The 16,666-nt window shown below is 36.6% G+C and overlaps 1 protein-coding gene across 1 annotated transcript in view; it reads right to left on the bottom strand.

Annotated features, from left to right (window-relative positions):
- LOC124233448 (tomoregulin-2-like) overlaps nt 1-16,666 on the bottom strand; it is a 224,343-nt gene that overhangs the window by 100,056 nt on the left and 107,621 nt on the right. Inside the window, exon 5 of the mRNA XM_046650550.1 lies at nt 1,640-1,736. Within this exon, the coding sequence (XP_046506506.1) occupies nt 1,640-1,736 (97 nt within the window). The remainder of the gene's footprint in view (nt 1-1,639; nt 1,737-16,666) is intronic.

Below are 16,666 nucleotides of genomic sequence, written 5' to 3'. Positions count from 1 at the left end.
TTCATCAGCCATTAAGATGCCCAGATTTTCTTTAAAACACACACATTCGTTTGCCTCAAGATGGTCAAACCAGTGCATAGACTCCCTGACTTGGCTCCTACCTGCCTATTGGCTAGCAATGTTTGACAAGTATGGAAACTACTGATGTCTACTTTTAGTAATGGGTGGCTATTTCACATGGCTAGTCAAGAGCAGTGTTTATCTATAAGTACCTAGTTAAATTACCCTAAGAACCCCAGTTTTCTCAATTGCAATCCTGACTTAATTTGCATTCAAAAATATTTTAAAATATTTTAAGTGCAGACTGTTTTACTCTTCTTTTTTTTTTGAGGAAGATTAGCCCTGAGCCAACATCTGCTGCCAATCCTCCTCTTTTTGCTGAGGAAGACTGGCCCTGAGCTAACATCTGTGCCCATCTTCCTCTACTTTATATGTGGGACACCTGCTACAGCATGACTTGACAAGCAGTGCCATGTCCGTACCCAGGATCTGAACCCTCGAACCCAGGGCTGCCGAAGTGGAACGTACGAACTTAACCGCTGCACCACCAGGCTGGCCCTAGACTGTTTCACTCTTGCCAAAATTATCTTAATTTTTTTTCTTCTCGTCCCTTAGATGAATTTCCCTCTTCACCTACAAAAGTTTGATCAAAATGAATTTTTCTCCCAACTTTAGATACAATTGACATATAACATTATATAAGTCTGAGGTGTCTAACATGTTGATTTGATACACTTATATATTGCAATATGATTACCACCATAGTGTTAGCTAACACCTCCATCATGTCACATAATAGCTACTTCTTTTTTTGGGTGAGAACATTTACGATTTACTCTCTTGGCAACTTTGATCAAAATGATTTTTAACTGCTTTAAGCCAACACAGTCTGCATGTTGAAGAAAACAAAGGGCCCTGGGCTGTTTTCCTATGTGTGTAAAAATTAAAGGGAAGGAGAGAGAAAGAGACTGCCTCTTTCCACTATCACACCACAAAGACTTCCCTCCGAATTTTGGATGGCTCAGTTTGGGTATGATCAGAGCAAGATGAACACTTGTGGATGCCCTAGGAGGCTAACATTTTGGCACCCATTCAAAATAATGAATATTTGTCATTATTTGTTCAGCATATCTTTACAGGATAAGCTGAGAATTGCTTGGGTGAAGGGAGAAGTTGATCCTACAGAGCGGCCCAGACATCAGTCTTTGCTTTACCATCTTCCCAGTTCAGCTACAGGCGTGCATATGTGTACCCTTAAGTAACATCTCTCCAGTTACCCAGATCCACCAACTTGGAAAGCAGATTAGCAACTATCATTGTTTCTTGACCATGCTTCTTCAGAGTTGTTCTGGTAAGTACGATTTTTCTCTCCATCTCTTAACATGGACAGGATTTGAGAGTCTCAACGACATCTTATTGTACCTTATCAAGTAATGCGCTGGACAGCTGCTTGGTGGCCCAATTCTTAATTCAGCTTCAGAAATTCCTTACTGTTATTATAGCCCTCATTTTTCCCCCCGTAGGAACTGGATAAGAAAAAAATTGCTGAAAATGTCTTCTTTTGGGAACTGGTTGATGGAGTAAAAAGAAATTAACTATTGTCATTCTTTCATTTAAAAGAATAAAAAAAGCACGTTACCAGACATCCTCGGCATCTTCATCACACTCTGCACCAAACTGGCAAATATCACAGGTGGATGTCTCCTTTTGACTGGTTTCTCCTGAGCCTTCATGGACTGCAGGACAGAAAAAAAGAAACAAAGAATTCAGATAAGTGTGCATAATACCAACAACTCTAAGACTATTCTATATTACAGCTGCTACCCTTCCAATGGACCTGTTTGTCATATTCAACTCCTTTCTTCCCTAAATTTGAGGAAACTCTAACAATAAAATGCCATCCATTGGGATATGGTGAGCACTTCTCTTTTTAAAAGCAAAATAAATCAGACACAAGGGTTTACTAGATTTATCAAAATTTCTTGGCTAATAAATAGACCATATGAAAGAGTTATTTAATTAAAAGGGATTTAGATTGTTACTCATCTAAAAGAAACATCTAGTATCTATTTTATTAAAAAAACTTAGCATTTTCTCATTCTTAAATTACAGATTTTGTTATTTATATTTTTTATACATAATTTAAAAAACTTAAATGGGCAGGATTGACTTATTAGATATGTCTTCCTTTGTTTCCCCCTCAAGATATTAAGTACTTCTAAGGAAAAATATGTTGATTATAAGTTTTTATAAAACAGCTGTTAATTGGTTTGCACAGTAATTTCCTGAATCTTACATAGATATTGCACAGAGCGCATCATAGTGATTTCCTCTGTGAGAGTTATGAACATATATTTCATTTTAAATGTGCATATTGTCATTGACGATGATTATTGACATTGGTCCTTTTTCTCTCCACAAATTACAAGGACAAAAACATGCAATATATAACCTAATTATAAAATTAACCTTTCAAAGATTAAGACACAATAGTGTAAATCAAGAAAAAATTTCTGGTATTTGGAGTCCAAGGCATGAAAATCTGAGCAACACTTTTGAGATGATGGATTAATGTTTACCCAATTAAAAAATATGTAGTTGAAAGCAAAAATTGTTTTGCTTGTAGATGAAAAATTGCTACAACCTAACTACTGCATAGATAATCTTATTCCATGGACAGATCATATGCTTAATAAAAGATGTTTAAATCAAGAGGATCTGTAAAAAGTGCACTTCTGCAAAAGGTTATGTATTTTCTTTCTTTTTTTAATGCTTTTTGGTGAGGAAGATTGGCCCTGAGCTAACATCTGTTGCCAATCTTCCTCTTTTTTTTTTCCCTCCTCAAAGCCCCAGCACATAGTTGTATATCCTAATTGCAGGTCAGTCTAGTTCTTCTATGTGGGATGACACCACAGCATGGCTTGATGAGCAGTGCATAGGTCTGCACCCAGGATCCGAACCTGCAAATCCCAGGTGGCTGAAGCGTAGCGTGAGAACTTAACCACTTGGCCATGGGGCCAGCCCCTGGGTTATGTATTTTCAACAGAAAAAGAATATAAGCAATTAAGGATGGCATTGGCTTCTATCTTTACGAACCCTAATAAGACGACATTTTTAACAAAGATATAATTTATTAACATGCACCCTAAACCTAACAAATCCAAGCTTACTTATTTTGTTTTAATGTTTTTTTAATCATTCTTCTTTGTCTATTAACAAGAAAGCTCTTAATATTTATAAAAGCAAAGGTCTTTATTCCTTGATTTACTCTTTAATTTACTGCTGTGCAGATGAGTGATTTAATTTACCAAAAAAAAGGATAAGAAGAGATCTCTAGGAGAGTTCTCTGTTTTATAGTTTCCCCAGGAAAGGTAGAGAGATTTATTTTTTCTAAAGTAACATTTTCTTTCCTGAACTTGATGATTTGCACTTATATTTTTAAAAAGCTATGAATTAAATAGATCAACTTCAATTGCAATAGTTTTAAATTTGGAAGTCTTAAAAAAAGATATTCCTCCCCAGAAAGAAGAAGGAATTTTATATTCGGATAAAATAGACAGCACTTATTACCCACTCGATTACTTTAATACAGGCAAGACCATTAGACTAGACCATGGGGATAAAAAGGAAGCTGGGGCCTCACCTCAGGGGAGACTGAACAGCTGAGGTCGGTCTCTTTATTACTTTCTTATTATTAATGCAACACAGAAGTTGCTAATGAGAGAGAGCCTTTTAATGTGAGCAAGATTAGCAGCTCCCAGACTAAAACTTCCCATCATTCAGGAAATATACTAATGCAATGGGAAGGTCCTTAATGAACAGTTACAGCCACTCAGGGGCAGCCCCATTTTCTTTTGAAGCAGAGATCCTTGGTTAGGGATCCACCGGAAGTAATCCAGGGGGTGAATTATGCTAACTCAGCAGAACTAATAATGATGTTTCTACTGGAAGTCACATTACATTTCTATAAAAGGACAATTATTGGTAGAATTGAGATGTTTGGAAATTCTCCTACGTGGAGAAATAAATCCAGAAGTAGCATTAGCAACACCTCCATCAATAAGTATTCTGGCAATGACCTTATATGAAGTCATCCACAATGAAAAATAAAGTAAAATCTTTCTATATTACCTGAAGCACAGGCTTGTACCTTTGTAACAAACCGCCAAATGAATCAGTCCACAGGTTTCATCTAATCCTATAGATGAGTGGTTCTTAAATAGGGCTGGGCTCAGAGGCGCTAGTAGATTGTCTTTGTTCATTTATTTACTTTTAACATAAATGCCCTGGGATATCGTTGGAGATACTGAATTCGTAGGCTTGGGCTTGGATATGCATATTCTAGAAAACAGACCTTCCCAGAGGAAGAATCTCTGCCTTAAACAATATTGAGAAGACTTCATTTGACCCGAACATCCTCCTTACGCATCATCTAGCTCCAGACTTCTGACACTTTACCCAGCACACGAAGCGCCTGGAAGTTTTGTTAAATGCAGATTGTAATTCAGTAGGTGTGAGGTGTGGCTTGAGGTTTTGCATTTCTTACAAGCCCCCAGATGCTGATGCTGCTGGTCCACAGACCATACTTTGGTTAGTAAGGATAGCGATGTGTTCTTCAGTTCACAATTCACAGTTTATTAGTAGGTAGTGAAATGGAGTTAGTGGGTCACTACCAGCATTTTTGTAAACACGAAACTGAAGATACTAGAATAGAAAACACACAGTGCATCTTATTTAGCAACTATAGGTTTTATCTCATAACGCTGTTTTAGTTTTACATATGTACATCCACACAGGGTTGCAATGTGAATTTCATCTCTTACTAAAGGTCACGGTTACAAAAGCTTGAAAACCACTGATGTAGCCCATGGTGGCTTCTCAGTAAATGTGTTGAATTGGATTATTCCTTCTTTCCATTCTTTCTACACTAAGAGAAACAGGGAAGATAGGTGCCTAATTATTTGCATTTATCCACAGATTATATAGAAATAAAATTCATTTATGCAAAAGAATTATTTTAACCATGAATTTGCATTTTAAGCCTTTTGAGTTTTGAAGTACAAGAATTATTCCCTTTTCTTCTATAGAAACAGGTTTCAGCAAGTGATGGAAGGCAATTTGAGGGGCGAGGAAGGTGGAGCTCCTGAAAGCACATTATACCTAGAATGCCATTCTACAGTTAAAACTGATATAAGCCCTTTAAGAAGATTCTGGATTGGGACATGGTAAGAGATGAGCAAATCACCTCCCTCTCTCTCAACTCTCCCTACCCTGGAAGGTTTCATCTGGAGGTAACCAAAGCTCTTTTATCTCCACCTTGTTCTGCCCAATCCAGGTCTTCACACTGGATGCGCCCACGTGGCCCAGTTCTCTTCCTAACTCCCTACAGTGTCTTCCGGGCCTCTTAGAATATTCTTAACCTATGTTATACTATTTCTGAAAACACAGTGAAATGTAATGTTCAAACACATAGTTATTCAGTGTCATTTATTTTGGTAAAAATTGTGTTAAAATCTACATTCCGTGAAATGCTCAGATCTTAAGTGTATCTTTTAATCAGTTTTGAAGAATGCATATCAAGACAAGGAACACCTCCATCATTCCGGAAAGTTCACTGGTGCCCCTTCCTGGACATGTTGCTATCACCTCTCTGTCTCTCTGTATAGGCAGATCAGCGACCTGATCTCTGTCACCACAGATTAACTCTTCCAGAACATCACATCAGTGGAATCATACACTATGTAATTATTGTGTCCAGCTTCTTTCACTCAGCATCATAGTTTTTGAGATTAATTCAGGTAGTTGCATATATCAGCAGTTTCTCTCTCTTTATTGTTTGGTATTCAGTTGAAGGAATATATCACAGCTTATTTATCCATTTTTTTTGTTGTTGAAGGACATCTGCTTCTTTTCACTTATTGGCTAGAAACAATAACTGAGTATTTATGAATAAAGTTGCTATAAATATTCTTGTTAAAGACTTTTTGTGCTCATAACTTTTTATTTCTCTTAGACAAATACCTAGCAGTGGGATAACTGGGTCTTAAGGTAAATCTTATTGTTTTTGTTTTTATTCTTAAGTTTCAAGAATTTTTAATATATTTTGGGTACAAATTTTCGTCAGATATACGTGTTGTGATATTTTTTCTCGGTCTATTTTCTTGATGGTGTTTTGGCCTTTTGTGCATGCACAGAGATTTTTATTTTGATGAAATCAGTTTCTTTCTTTCATGATTTGCCTTTTCTGTGTCACTTCTGAGAAGTCTTCTACTCGAAGCCCATGAAGACATTCTTCTACGCTTTTTTTAAGTCTCTATTTTCATTAATTTTTAAATTGTGTTTTAGGTTTAGGCTTATGGTCTATCTCAAATTGGATTTTGTACATGATATGAAGTAGAGGTTGAGGTTCTTTCTTTTTTTTTCCCACATGGACATGATTTTTCTCTTTTGACCTATAAACGTGGTGAAATACGTTGATTGATTTTTAAACGTTGAGCCAACCTCCCATTCTTGGGATAAGTCAAACTTGATCATATCTACATAATGAAGCTTCCAGAAAAATCCAAAAGGAAAAGGTCTGTAGAGCTTCTGGGTTGGTGAACACATGGAGATTCTGGGAGAATGGTGTGCCCAGAGATGGCATAGAAACTCCATGCCCTTTCCCAAATACCTTGCCCTATGTATCTTGTCCATTTAGCTCTTCTTGAGTTATATCCTGTTATAATAAATCAGTGATCTAGGAAGTAACATGTTTCTCTGAGTTCTGTGAGCTGCTCTAGCAAATTAATTGAACCCAAGGAGAGCAGTTGAGGGAACGTCCAATCTACAGCCATTTGGTCAGAAGCGCAAGTAATAGCCTGAGCTTGCAACTGGCATCTGAAACTGGGGTGGGTGGGTGTGCAGTCTTGTAGAAGTGAGCTCTCAACCTATGAAATATGATTCTATCTATGGGTAGATAGTGTCAGAATTGAGTAGAATTCTCAGACACCTTACTGCTGTCTGAGAATTGTCTCTTGATATAGGGGAACTGCCTCCCCCTCCCCAGCCATGTTGGGAATCAGGTCTCAGAACACTAATTTAATTTCATCTTAGCATTCCTAATGATTTTTTTCAGTGTTTTGGTGTCATTATTTTGGTCGTTGCTTTAGGGATTACAATATATATCCTTAAATTAACCCATTACTTCATGAACAATTTAAGAAGTTTATGACAATATATTTTTACTTACTATAGTCCACTCTTTGAATTCTTATTGTTATATATCACACTTGTACCTATGCATAAAACTCATGTTCCTTTTCAAAATTAGTTTTATGTTAAACAGCTATCCTCCTCTTTTGTGTTAATTTCAAAGGCAAAAAGCCAGAGATGTCAGTACCCATGTAGACTCCTTCCTGTCATTATTAAATGATTATTTGACTTCTGACCCATATTTGCTCTAACTTTTCAAGACTTATCTGTGGCCTCAAATTCTCCATGGGAGACGCTATTGGCACATGATACTTATAGTAGATTGTATTATCTTTCCAATGAAAGGACTATATGTTCGTCTCCATAGCCATATGACTTGAAGTTCCATGATGTCACTGTTGACCGTATGACTTGCTTTTGCCTTTGAAATGTGAGCAATAGTGAGAAGCTATATAAAAGCCATCATGTGGATTTCTACTTTCTTGCTCTTTTCCTTTGCATAGAAAAGACACATTTCAGAACAGGAGCTGTTTCTTCAACCAATCCCAAAATGAGAAGATATATAGAGCAGAGCCATAGCTGACTATAGCCATGGGAGCAAGAATTATGCCACTGATGCTGTAAGCCTCTGAGATTTTGAGGTTGTTTGTAACTGTAGCCTTACCTAGTGAAAGATGACTAATAAGACATGAATTAATGTTATTAATAAATTCTAGGGAAACATATTTCACAACATTTTCCACACCTCAGATTTTGGTTGCATTACTTATCTATACAAGCCTAGATCTGTTTTTAATTTTCTCCAACTCTGCCTTCAAAATTTGTACTATTTCCTTTCTATCTCAGCATATATTCTGCCATAGTTAAGGCATGTTGCTTCTATTACATTTTCATTTTTCCCCCAACATAGCACTACCTTCCCAGTCTAGGTATGGTTCACATTTTCTTCTCTATGTAGCTCTATTATACGTCTTTGGCAGTTCTATAAGGTGTCCCATTTAAATTAAGCATAGTATAAACATTAAACATGGCATAAATATGCATAAATAGAAACCTCCACGTATATCAAGTCTGAAATAAAGTAGGCAATCCCTGAAAATATCAAATTGTATCCACAAAGGGAATGAGATTTCTAAGCTAAAATATGACCCATAGATACTGGTTATATAACCATTTAAATTATTGCAAAGTTGGTTCTATAACCATTTAAATTATTGCAAAGTTGAGAAAAACACATTTACACAAACTTTATGTAGACCTTAATCTGCATTTTTTCAAAATTTAGAATGATTTTTCTCTTTCTATTTTAGAGTCAATATCATTCACTGGGCAGATGACAAAATAATTATTGGTAGCCTTGTCATTTTTCCCACTTTATTTAGATAGATAAAGAATTCATCAGTGATAACATTCAATGCATCTGTTGTAACTAAAATTACTTGATTATCAAATTATCAACAGCAATTTTTCTTTTAAAATAACTTGCATAAATTACTACCTCATTATCACTGAAAAGGTGAACTTTGAGTTTGCCTTCTAATGAAGGACAAATTCCTCTTAAAGAAGAGAAAGAAAAATTTAAATTGAAACTTTCTACTCCATTCTTCAATTGGTACAACTTGTGTATTTTGCTTTTTGTATGCCAGTGTTGCCTCTCCTATGCCTCTCCCACCTGTGAGTAAGCTGAATTTAAATGATGGAAGCTGCTGACAGTTTCTTGAGGCTCAAACAATTCTAAGTTGTTGTTTTTCAGCCAGAGTCATGTGCTTTTACATTTTTCAACATTTTCCTAAGACCCCAATATGACTTTAAAGAAAAATAAGAAATGCTTTTTTTCAGATTATAACATAGGGATATTTGTCATATGAATAATAATTATATTATTACATTGTATTATTGAAATGCTAAAGCAAGAGAAGTAGCATTTCAGTCTTTTATTTACAAAACTAACACAGATTAATTTTGTATATGTATCAGTGCCATAATGCAGTAAGATGTGTCCAGATTTTAGGGAGGAAATTCATTATCTTCGCTTCTTTTTAATTAAAAGAAGTATAACTCCACTGATAATTTTTAATTTTTAAGTGATTTAAATTGTCCAAAACTAAAGGCAGTCTGAAATTATACTTACACATAGTGGTTTGAAATTCTAAAAACCACTTGAAAAGCCTAAGAACCAAGTTCATGTCTGAGCAAATGTAATTTTATATTAAACACACAAAAGAAGAGATCATTACAGAAAATTTAATTTTTCATAATTAAGCTAGTTTTCTAGAGCTTGACAAAGCTTCTTTAGAAATCACATATAATTTATCTTCTGCAGAACTAAAAATAATTTCAGATTAATATAATTCTGCGATGTCGAGGCACAATTCTATTGTCATCATTCAAGTCTGACTGATTTCACTCAGTCCTATCTGAGTTAGAACTGAAGATACTCAGTTGATTAGAAGAAAGAGAGAAATGAAGTAAGGAAAGGAGAAACGAGAGAAGGAAGGATGGAAGGAAGGAAAGAAGGAAGGAAAAAAAAGCTTATTCAGCTTGATATTATGCATGGCAGGATGCATTAGAGCAAGTTACTATGCCAGACTTCATGAAACTCTATTATATCAATTATATGATAATTATAAGCAAAAATACTTTTATTATCATCAGTATAATTAATCTAAATCATTTTATGCAAATTCATGTAATTTAAAACTTTTTCCTTATTAAATGGCTAAAAGATGAGAAATTTATTTTTTATTGGTAAGTTATGAACTTTGGCTTGGGTTACAGGAGCTACTACAGAGCATAGTGGGTACCAAATCCCAATGAGAGGAGACTGAGAAAAGATTAGGAGGTTAGTCAGTGGAAACAGTAAATGGAGGTGCACCTTTGTACAGGTTTGCTGATGAGGAGAACAGAGAATGAGGCATTAGTTAGATATGGATGCAGAGTCAAGAAGCGGATTTTTATGCAAGGATGGAGTTGAGGCATCATTGTATGCTGAGAGGAATGATGGAGCAGAGAGAGGAACAAATTTATGCAGGCAAGCAAAGGGATAATCACAGAAGTGATGTCCTTGAGAAGGGATGTGCTTATACACAGGTGCAGTGGTTGATCTTAGAGGTAGGAACACATTTTCTGCTCTAGGAAGGATGGCAGAGTATGTGGGTACAGATGTAGAAAGGAGGTGACACTGGAAAGAGGAAAATGAAATAGATCTCCTGTGGTTGTATTTATTGCCTCTATTGTATTTGTACTTAAGAGAAAGGTCCTCAATTGAGAGGATGTGATAAGAAGGGAGCAGACTGTAAGAGAGAGAATGTGAATGAAGAAAGACCGAAGTCCTAAGTCTTTCTTACACTAATTTGTTGCTTTCCAACTTTGTGTTTAATTCTTCTAATTAGCAAATCTCTGATGAATAAAGATATTTATTTATTAATTTGGACTTCTGTATGTCTTTAGTACATGAATTTTGGTGTTGATAATTTAAAGGCATTTTGTGATGTAGAAAGTTTCATTTGAATCATCAGATAAAGAGTAAATTGCCAATAGAGTTAACTCTAAGCTACTTAATGTTTGTTGTGGTAGAAGAGCTTCATGGTCTAGTGACCACTTACACGTCACGTTTCTTTCCTAAATACTCTCCCATTCCATCAGGTCTGTACTAGTTCAGATCTTCATCATACCTTGCCTAAACTTCTAACTAGCTGATCTCTACACTTACAAACTTGCTTCTTTTAAATATATTTCCCATGTGCCTTATTGAAATGCAAAACTGATCATGCCATTTAAAATTGAAAATGATGTGAAGTTGCCTAAAGGCTGTTACCTGACAGACAAAAATCAGGCCTAGTGCTAGGAGAGCTGCATTTGGGTTGTCCGGATTCTGTCTATATCCTCAGATTTCTTATTTGTAAAACGAGATGCCTGCCCTGGTTAGCTCACAGGCTGTGGTGAAGATTAAACAGGAGGAGGGGTGAAAGTGCTTTGCAGCCTCTAAATTGCTCTGCCACCCGAAGGTGTTAACATTAAGAAAATGATGAAAGTCAAGTCAAGTCATCTTTTTCCAAGTAAGAAGGTTTTTTGAAGGAAGTCTAAGGCCGAACATCGCAAATGTGAATTTTTGGCCCTTGTGAGTGGCGTGATAAGTGATACTGAAATAAGAATCTTTGTGGGAGCAGGAAAATAAGAAGTACAAAACAACATAACAAAATAGAGGAACTTATGGAGGAAGTCTTGTGCTAGAACATTCTCATTTGGTTTCTTATATTAAGGGATAAAAAGACTGAGGGAAGAGCAGATAAGAGAGGATGAGAAGTCTCCGGCAGACATCCTCAGAAACTGCCCAGAGCTCTTTGTTCTAGAACACTGGATCTTGGAACAAAGAAAGTACAAAAGTGACATTTTCTTTTCTTATTGATGAAGATAAGGATAAAATAAGGTCTTTATCATTTTTTTTCTACTTGCCTGTTATGGGCATTGGTTTTCACCGAAAAGCATATTCGATCTGAGTCTGACTTCCGAGTCCGAATGAGACGTAAATATGAAATTTATAAAGATCAAGACTTGTTTAAATATATACATACAGTAGTCCCCCCTTACCTGTGGTTTCACTTTGCAAGGTTTCAGTTACCTGTGGTCCAAAAATATTAAGTGGAAAATTCCAGAAATAGACAATTCATAAGTTTTAAATTGCTCACCATTCTGAGTAGCATGACGAAATGTTGCACCATCCTGCTCCACCCCACCCAGAGGTGAATCATATCTTTGTACAGTGTATCCACGATGTACATGCTACCTTCCCGTTAGCCACTTAGTAGCCATCTTGACTATCAAATCGACTGTTGTGGTATCTCAGTGTTTTTGTTCAAGTAACCCTTATCTTACTTAATAATGGCCCCAAAGCACAAGAGAAGTGATGCTGGCAATTGAGATATGTGAAGAAGAAACCATAAAGTGCTTCCTTTAAGCGAGAAGGTGGAAGTTCTCGACTTAATAAAGAAAGAAAAAAAATCACATGCTGAGCTTGCTAAGATCTACAGTTAAGTTTTATTACAGTATATTGCTATAAGTGTTCTATTTATAATTAGTTATCACTGTTAATTTCTTACTGTGTCTAACTGATAGATTAAACTTTATCATAGGTGTGTATGAATAGGAAAAAATGGTATAAATAGGGTTTGGTACTACTGTGGTTTCAGCATCCACTGGGGGGTCTTGGAACGTATTCCCTGCAGATAAGGGGGGACTGCTGTAAATAGGCCAGTGAAATAAAAAAGCAGCAGTAATCATGAAGCCAATTTTAAGAGGTCACAGCATTTCATAAAATTGGTAGTTCTAGCAATAATTGTTCTAAATTGCCTGTACTATTTTCCAGCCTCGCTCCAGTTCCTAATTTTTGGAACCGCCAGTTAATTCACAGGTGAATGTTAGGGCTGGAATTCAGTGTTTGTCTTTAGTTTCAGTTCTATCTAGATCTAGCCACACACCTTCCTCCACCCCTGCTTGTTCCATATGGAGAGACCCCGTTTCATCTCTACAATTTCCCTTCTGCCTGTTGGCTCTGGTTGGTGGAGTTTGTCACTCTTATGACTCCCTTTTCCAGTTTACAACTGCCTTTCAAGCTCTGGTTTCAAATCTATTCCTTATTGCCTACTCCCTAGCATTCTGGAAGACCTCTCTTGTGAGCTCCTTCTAGGAATCTGGCCCCACTAGCAGGCAAGTCAGGAAGGCCCCACTAGCCTCAGTTTCACCCCCTCCAAGAAAAGGTGCTTTCACATACATTATTTCAAATCAATATAAACAAAAGAAAAGAAGAAGAAAAATATATATTCTCAAAAGTATCAGACTAGAAAGGTCAGAATTACCCAATTTGAGGTGTGAAAGAAGACATGAATATCTCCTACAAAATGGAAAAAAAGAGAACACAAAATAAAACCAAACCCACAAAACGGTCTAAGAAAGCCGAAGTGCTGGAATAGGTTAGAAATTGCCTTCAAGCTAATCAATATGTCTACACACAGACCCATTAGCTCAATCTAAATCTGCAAAGCGGAAAGAATGAATAATTGTGGAAAGGACATCTAGATTTTTTTAAATTGCATGAATTTTAGAGAGAATTCTATTGCCGTTAGATTGCCAAAGATATCCAGAGATAAATGGAAAGAGATAATTTTTAACAATTAACAATGTTCTATTTGGAATTTCATAATGAGACCACTTTTCTAAACACTAGGTTTTTAAACTCAAACCACTTTCATTTATATAGTTTCATCAAGATTCATGGACTTTCTATTTTTAAACACCTCACACCTGAATTGTAAGATAACTGGAAGTGAATTAATTTCTTTGCTTTTGCAGATTTGGGGAAAAAATACTCTTCAAGTTTGGGGAAAGTTGCTGTTAGCCTAAATCATGAAGATTTAAGTTTAATAGGGACTGTAGTTTATTACCTCTGTTTAATATTTGTTTTAAAAATTATAATATTGAGAGACATATATGCTAAAATTCTCAGACATAAAAACATTTTGACTTGTGAATAAATAAGAACATACTCATAAATATAATAAACTCAAGAAGGAAACATTTTAGAAGGTCAAAATATTTGTATTATTATAACATTGTGAGTTACATTGTTGGAATTAATAATAAAATCAAAAAGCATATTTTTGTAGAGCTTTACTGTTTTTCATTTGATTAAAGATTGTAGCCTCAGTTTAGAAGTCAATGAAATATTTCTAATGACTATGAAATATTAGTCAATAAGCAAACTTAAATGGTACTTTAAAAGTCCAAATTTTGATTATGATACAACTCTGTTTAGTTCTAAGTTCTCCTGTTATCTTCAGGATAAAAATCACAGTCCTTATCATTGTATTCAAAGCCTCATGATTTGCCCGCAACCTCTGACTCCACCTTCATCTCTAGCCCCCTGGCATGCTCCTTACGCTATAGCTGTGCTTGTCACTGTGATGGGGGTTTACATGCGTTGTTCCACTGTCTGTAGTAGCATCTCTCTTCCCCCCCTCCATGGCTGAGTCTGTCTCTACCTTGAAGATTCAGCTGCAGCATCACACCATTCAAGAAAGATGGCCTCATCTTCTTCCTTTTCCTTCCTTCCTGGGCTGTGTTGGCTCTTGGTTTATACACCCTCACATTCTTAGAACTTATCACATTGTAGAAGTTGGGTTGCTTTCCTGATTCTTCCATTGTCCTAGGAGTTTTTCAGGGTCAAGTCATATGTCTCTTTTGCGTTTATATCCATTCTTAGCACAAGGCTTGGGAGGAGATAGGAAGTAGTGGTCAGAGAGGGGAATTTCAGAATGTGAGATCTTTGTATTAGAGTGCTTCCAGGTAATAACAAGTTGTAACCGCATTTCTAGACAGCCAAACTGACGTTGAGGAGTCTGAGGAGATATGGGGCCAGTGTTGAGAAGAAATATCAGATAGACCCTGTGGTAGTTATTAATGTTGTGCATTAAAATGTTCAGTCACAGGGCCAGGTTGCACTTCCTGGACGCCTTGTGGTTGAACAGACCACATAACTAGTTCTGGCTATTGAGTTGTTGAGTGAAAGTGACATGGGTCACTTCAGGCTAGAGCATTTAATTGCTGGTTGGAGACCTTCTCGACTACTGAAGGGTACCTGAGAAAGGCAGGAAGAAGGTTAAAATTATGGGGCTATGGCAGGGGGATACTAAAATGTGGCTAGATCTGCCACATAATTTGGAGAGAGAACTGACAAGATTGACTGATGAATTGGGTGCAGGTATAGAGTTAATGTTTAAGATAGCTGCTCCCTCTGTCTAGGTCCCTGACTGATTGCACAGGCATAACCAGCTGTCCCCACCCAGCGCCTTGCCCAGCCAACCTGCAGTGAACATGTGGTGAGAATGAGAAATGAACCTTGCTTCTTTTAAGCCACTAAGTTTTGGGGCATGTTTGTTACTACTGTATAACCTTGCATAACATAGCATAACCTGAATACATCAGGCTAGGAGGGCTGGATGCCCTCTGCTCCATTGCGTCGATTTCACCAGCAACTCCCAAGTACCCAACTACTGATGGTTGCCCTGGAATAGAGTGTAAGGAAAGTAAGCCAAGTGCTGATTCATTGAGAAAAATGGCAGCAATGTGGAGTTCATCAGCTTATACCTAAAATATGGGGAAAGGGTGGTATCAGCAAACAGTATGAGTTTTGAACAAGAAGCAGTTTACTGGATGATAATGACAGACTGCATTAATGGTGGTCTGAAAACAACAATTTGAAGTGAGCAATGCATGGCCTTATATGGGAAAGTGGAGTGAAGTAGATATGATTTGGAGAAGTGTTATGCTGTCACTGGGGAGAAGACAGGGGGAAATTATTGGAACATTTAGCACAATTTAACCTTACTCTTTCACTAGAGTTAATATTGATAATAACTATCAAAAAAGAGCAAGAATATACTAAATTCCTATATCCTTAAATAGGCCCAATTTTACTTTCTCAGAGGATACAGGAAATGTTTCCTAATAATTTTTGGTATTTTAAAATGTATGTTCACATGCATGCTTTTACTGTCTTAAAGCCCTTTGACATAAAGTTCAGATTGCGGCTGACTTGGGGTATCCCCAAATAGAAAAATATTTTTTTCCCTATCTCAAAACACATTCCGCTTCCTGCCCAAATTCATACCCACACAACATTCTGTACTGTTGCTTTCATTTTTCTCCACTGCTGCTTAGATTTCTTCATGCATATTCGTATTTTTAGATCAGATAAAATGAATAGGTTCTTTCCCTGAAAAATATGTAGTGTGATTCAAAGAAACTGTTCATAAAATGAAATACTTAAAGTCTTGTGAAATATTGATTCGCAGTAACTAATTTTTCTCTATACTCAATTGCTTTTTCTTTGTGTATCTGAAGCACCGTTCTTATGGAATTATGTAGTTGTACAAGCAGTGGTATTGACAGAATTTTTAAATGGAAAAGAAGGGGGTGGCGAAAGGGATTTAAATGTACTAAACAGAATATCTTTCAAAATATGCCTAAATATGAGGTAGGACGTAGGGACTAATCTGCCGTTATATTCATTTTTGAGAGAAACCACCTCCATAAAGAAATACTTTCCCCCAACACAAAAACAGGTGTCGAAATGAAGAGTACTCCTCCTGCCTTGTTAAATTCCACGTCAGAAACATGGACTGTCTTTCACGACCACAGTTTCGTCCCTCCCCTCCTCCCACACTGCCTGACAAGCAGGTCACAGAGGAAGGTCGTTAACTATCTTCCTTTGCCTAAAAAGGGATCTCAGACAAATGCGTACCTTCACTTTACCCCTCAGGGGGTCAGATGGCTGAGGAGTGATTTGTTTGTGTGCAGATAGGCAAAGGAATGGAAAAAAAATATTCAAGTGAAGAATTTCTAAATGGGGAAGATGTGTTTCAAAGAAAGCTTTTCTTATGTATCAGATACAACTGGCAGAGGCACAGGGCAAGGGGAG

The sequence above is a fragment of the Equus quagga genome, unplaced genomic scaffold (assembly GCF_021613505.1).
Source record: "Equus quagga isolate Etosha38 unplaced genomic scaffold, UCLA_HA_Equagga_1.0 203_RagTag, whole genome shotgun sequence".
Classification (NCBI taxonomy): domain Eukaryota; kingdom Metazoa; phylum Chordata; class Mammalia; order Perissodactyla; family Equidae; genus Equus; species Equus quagga.
This window is presented reverse-complemented; position numbering and strand designations above follow the sequence as displayed.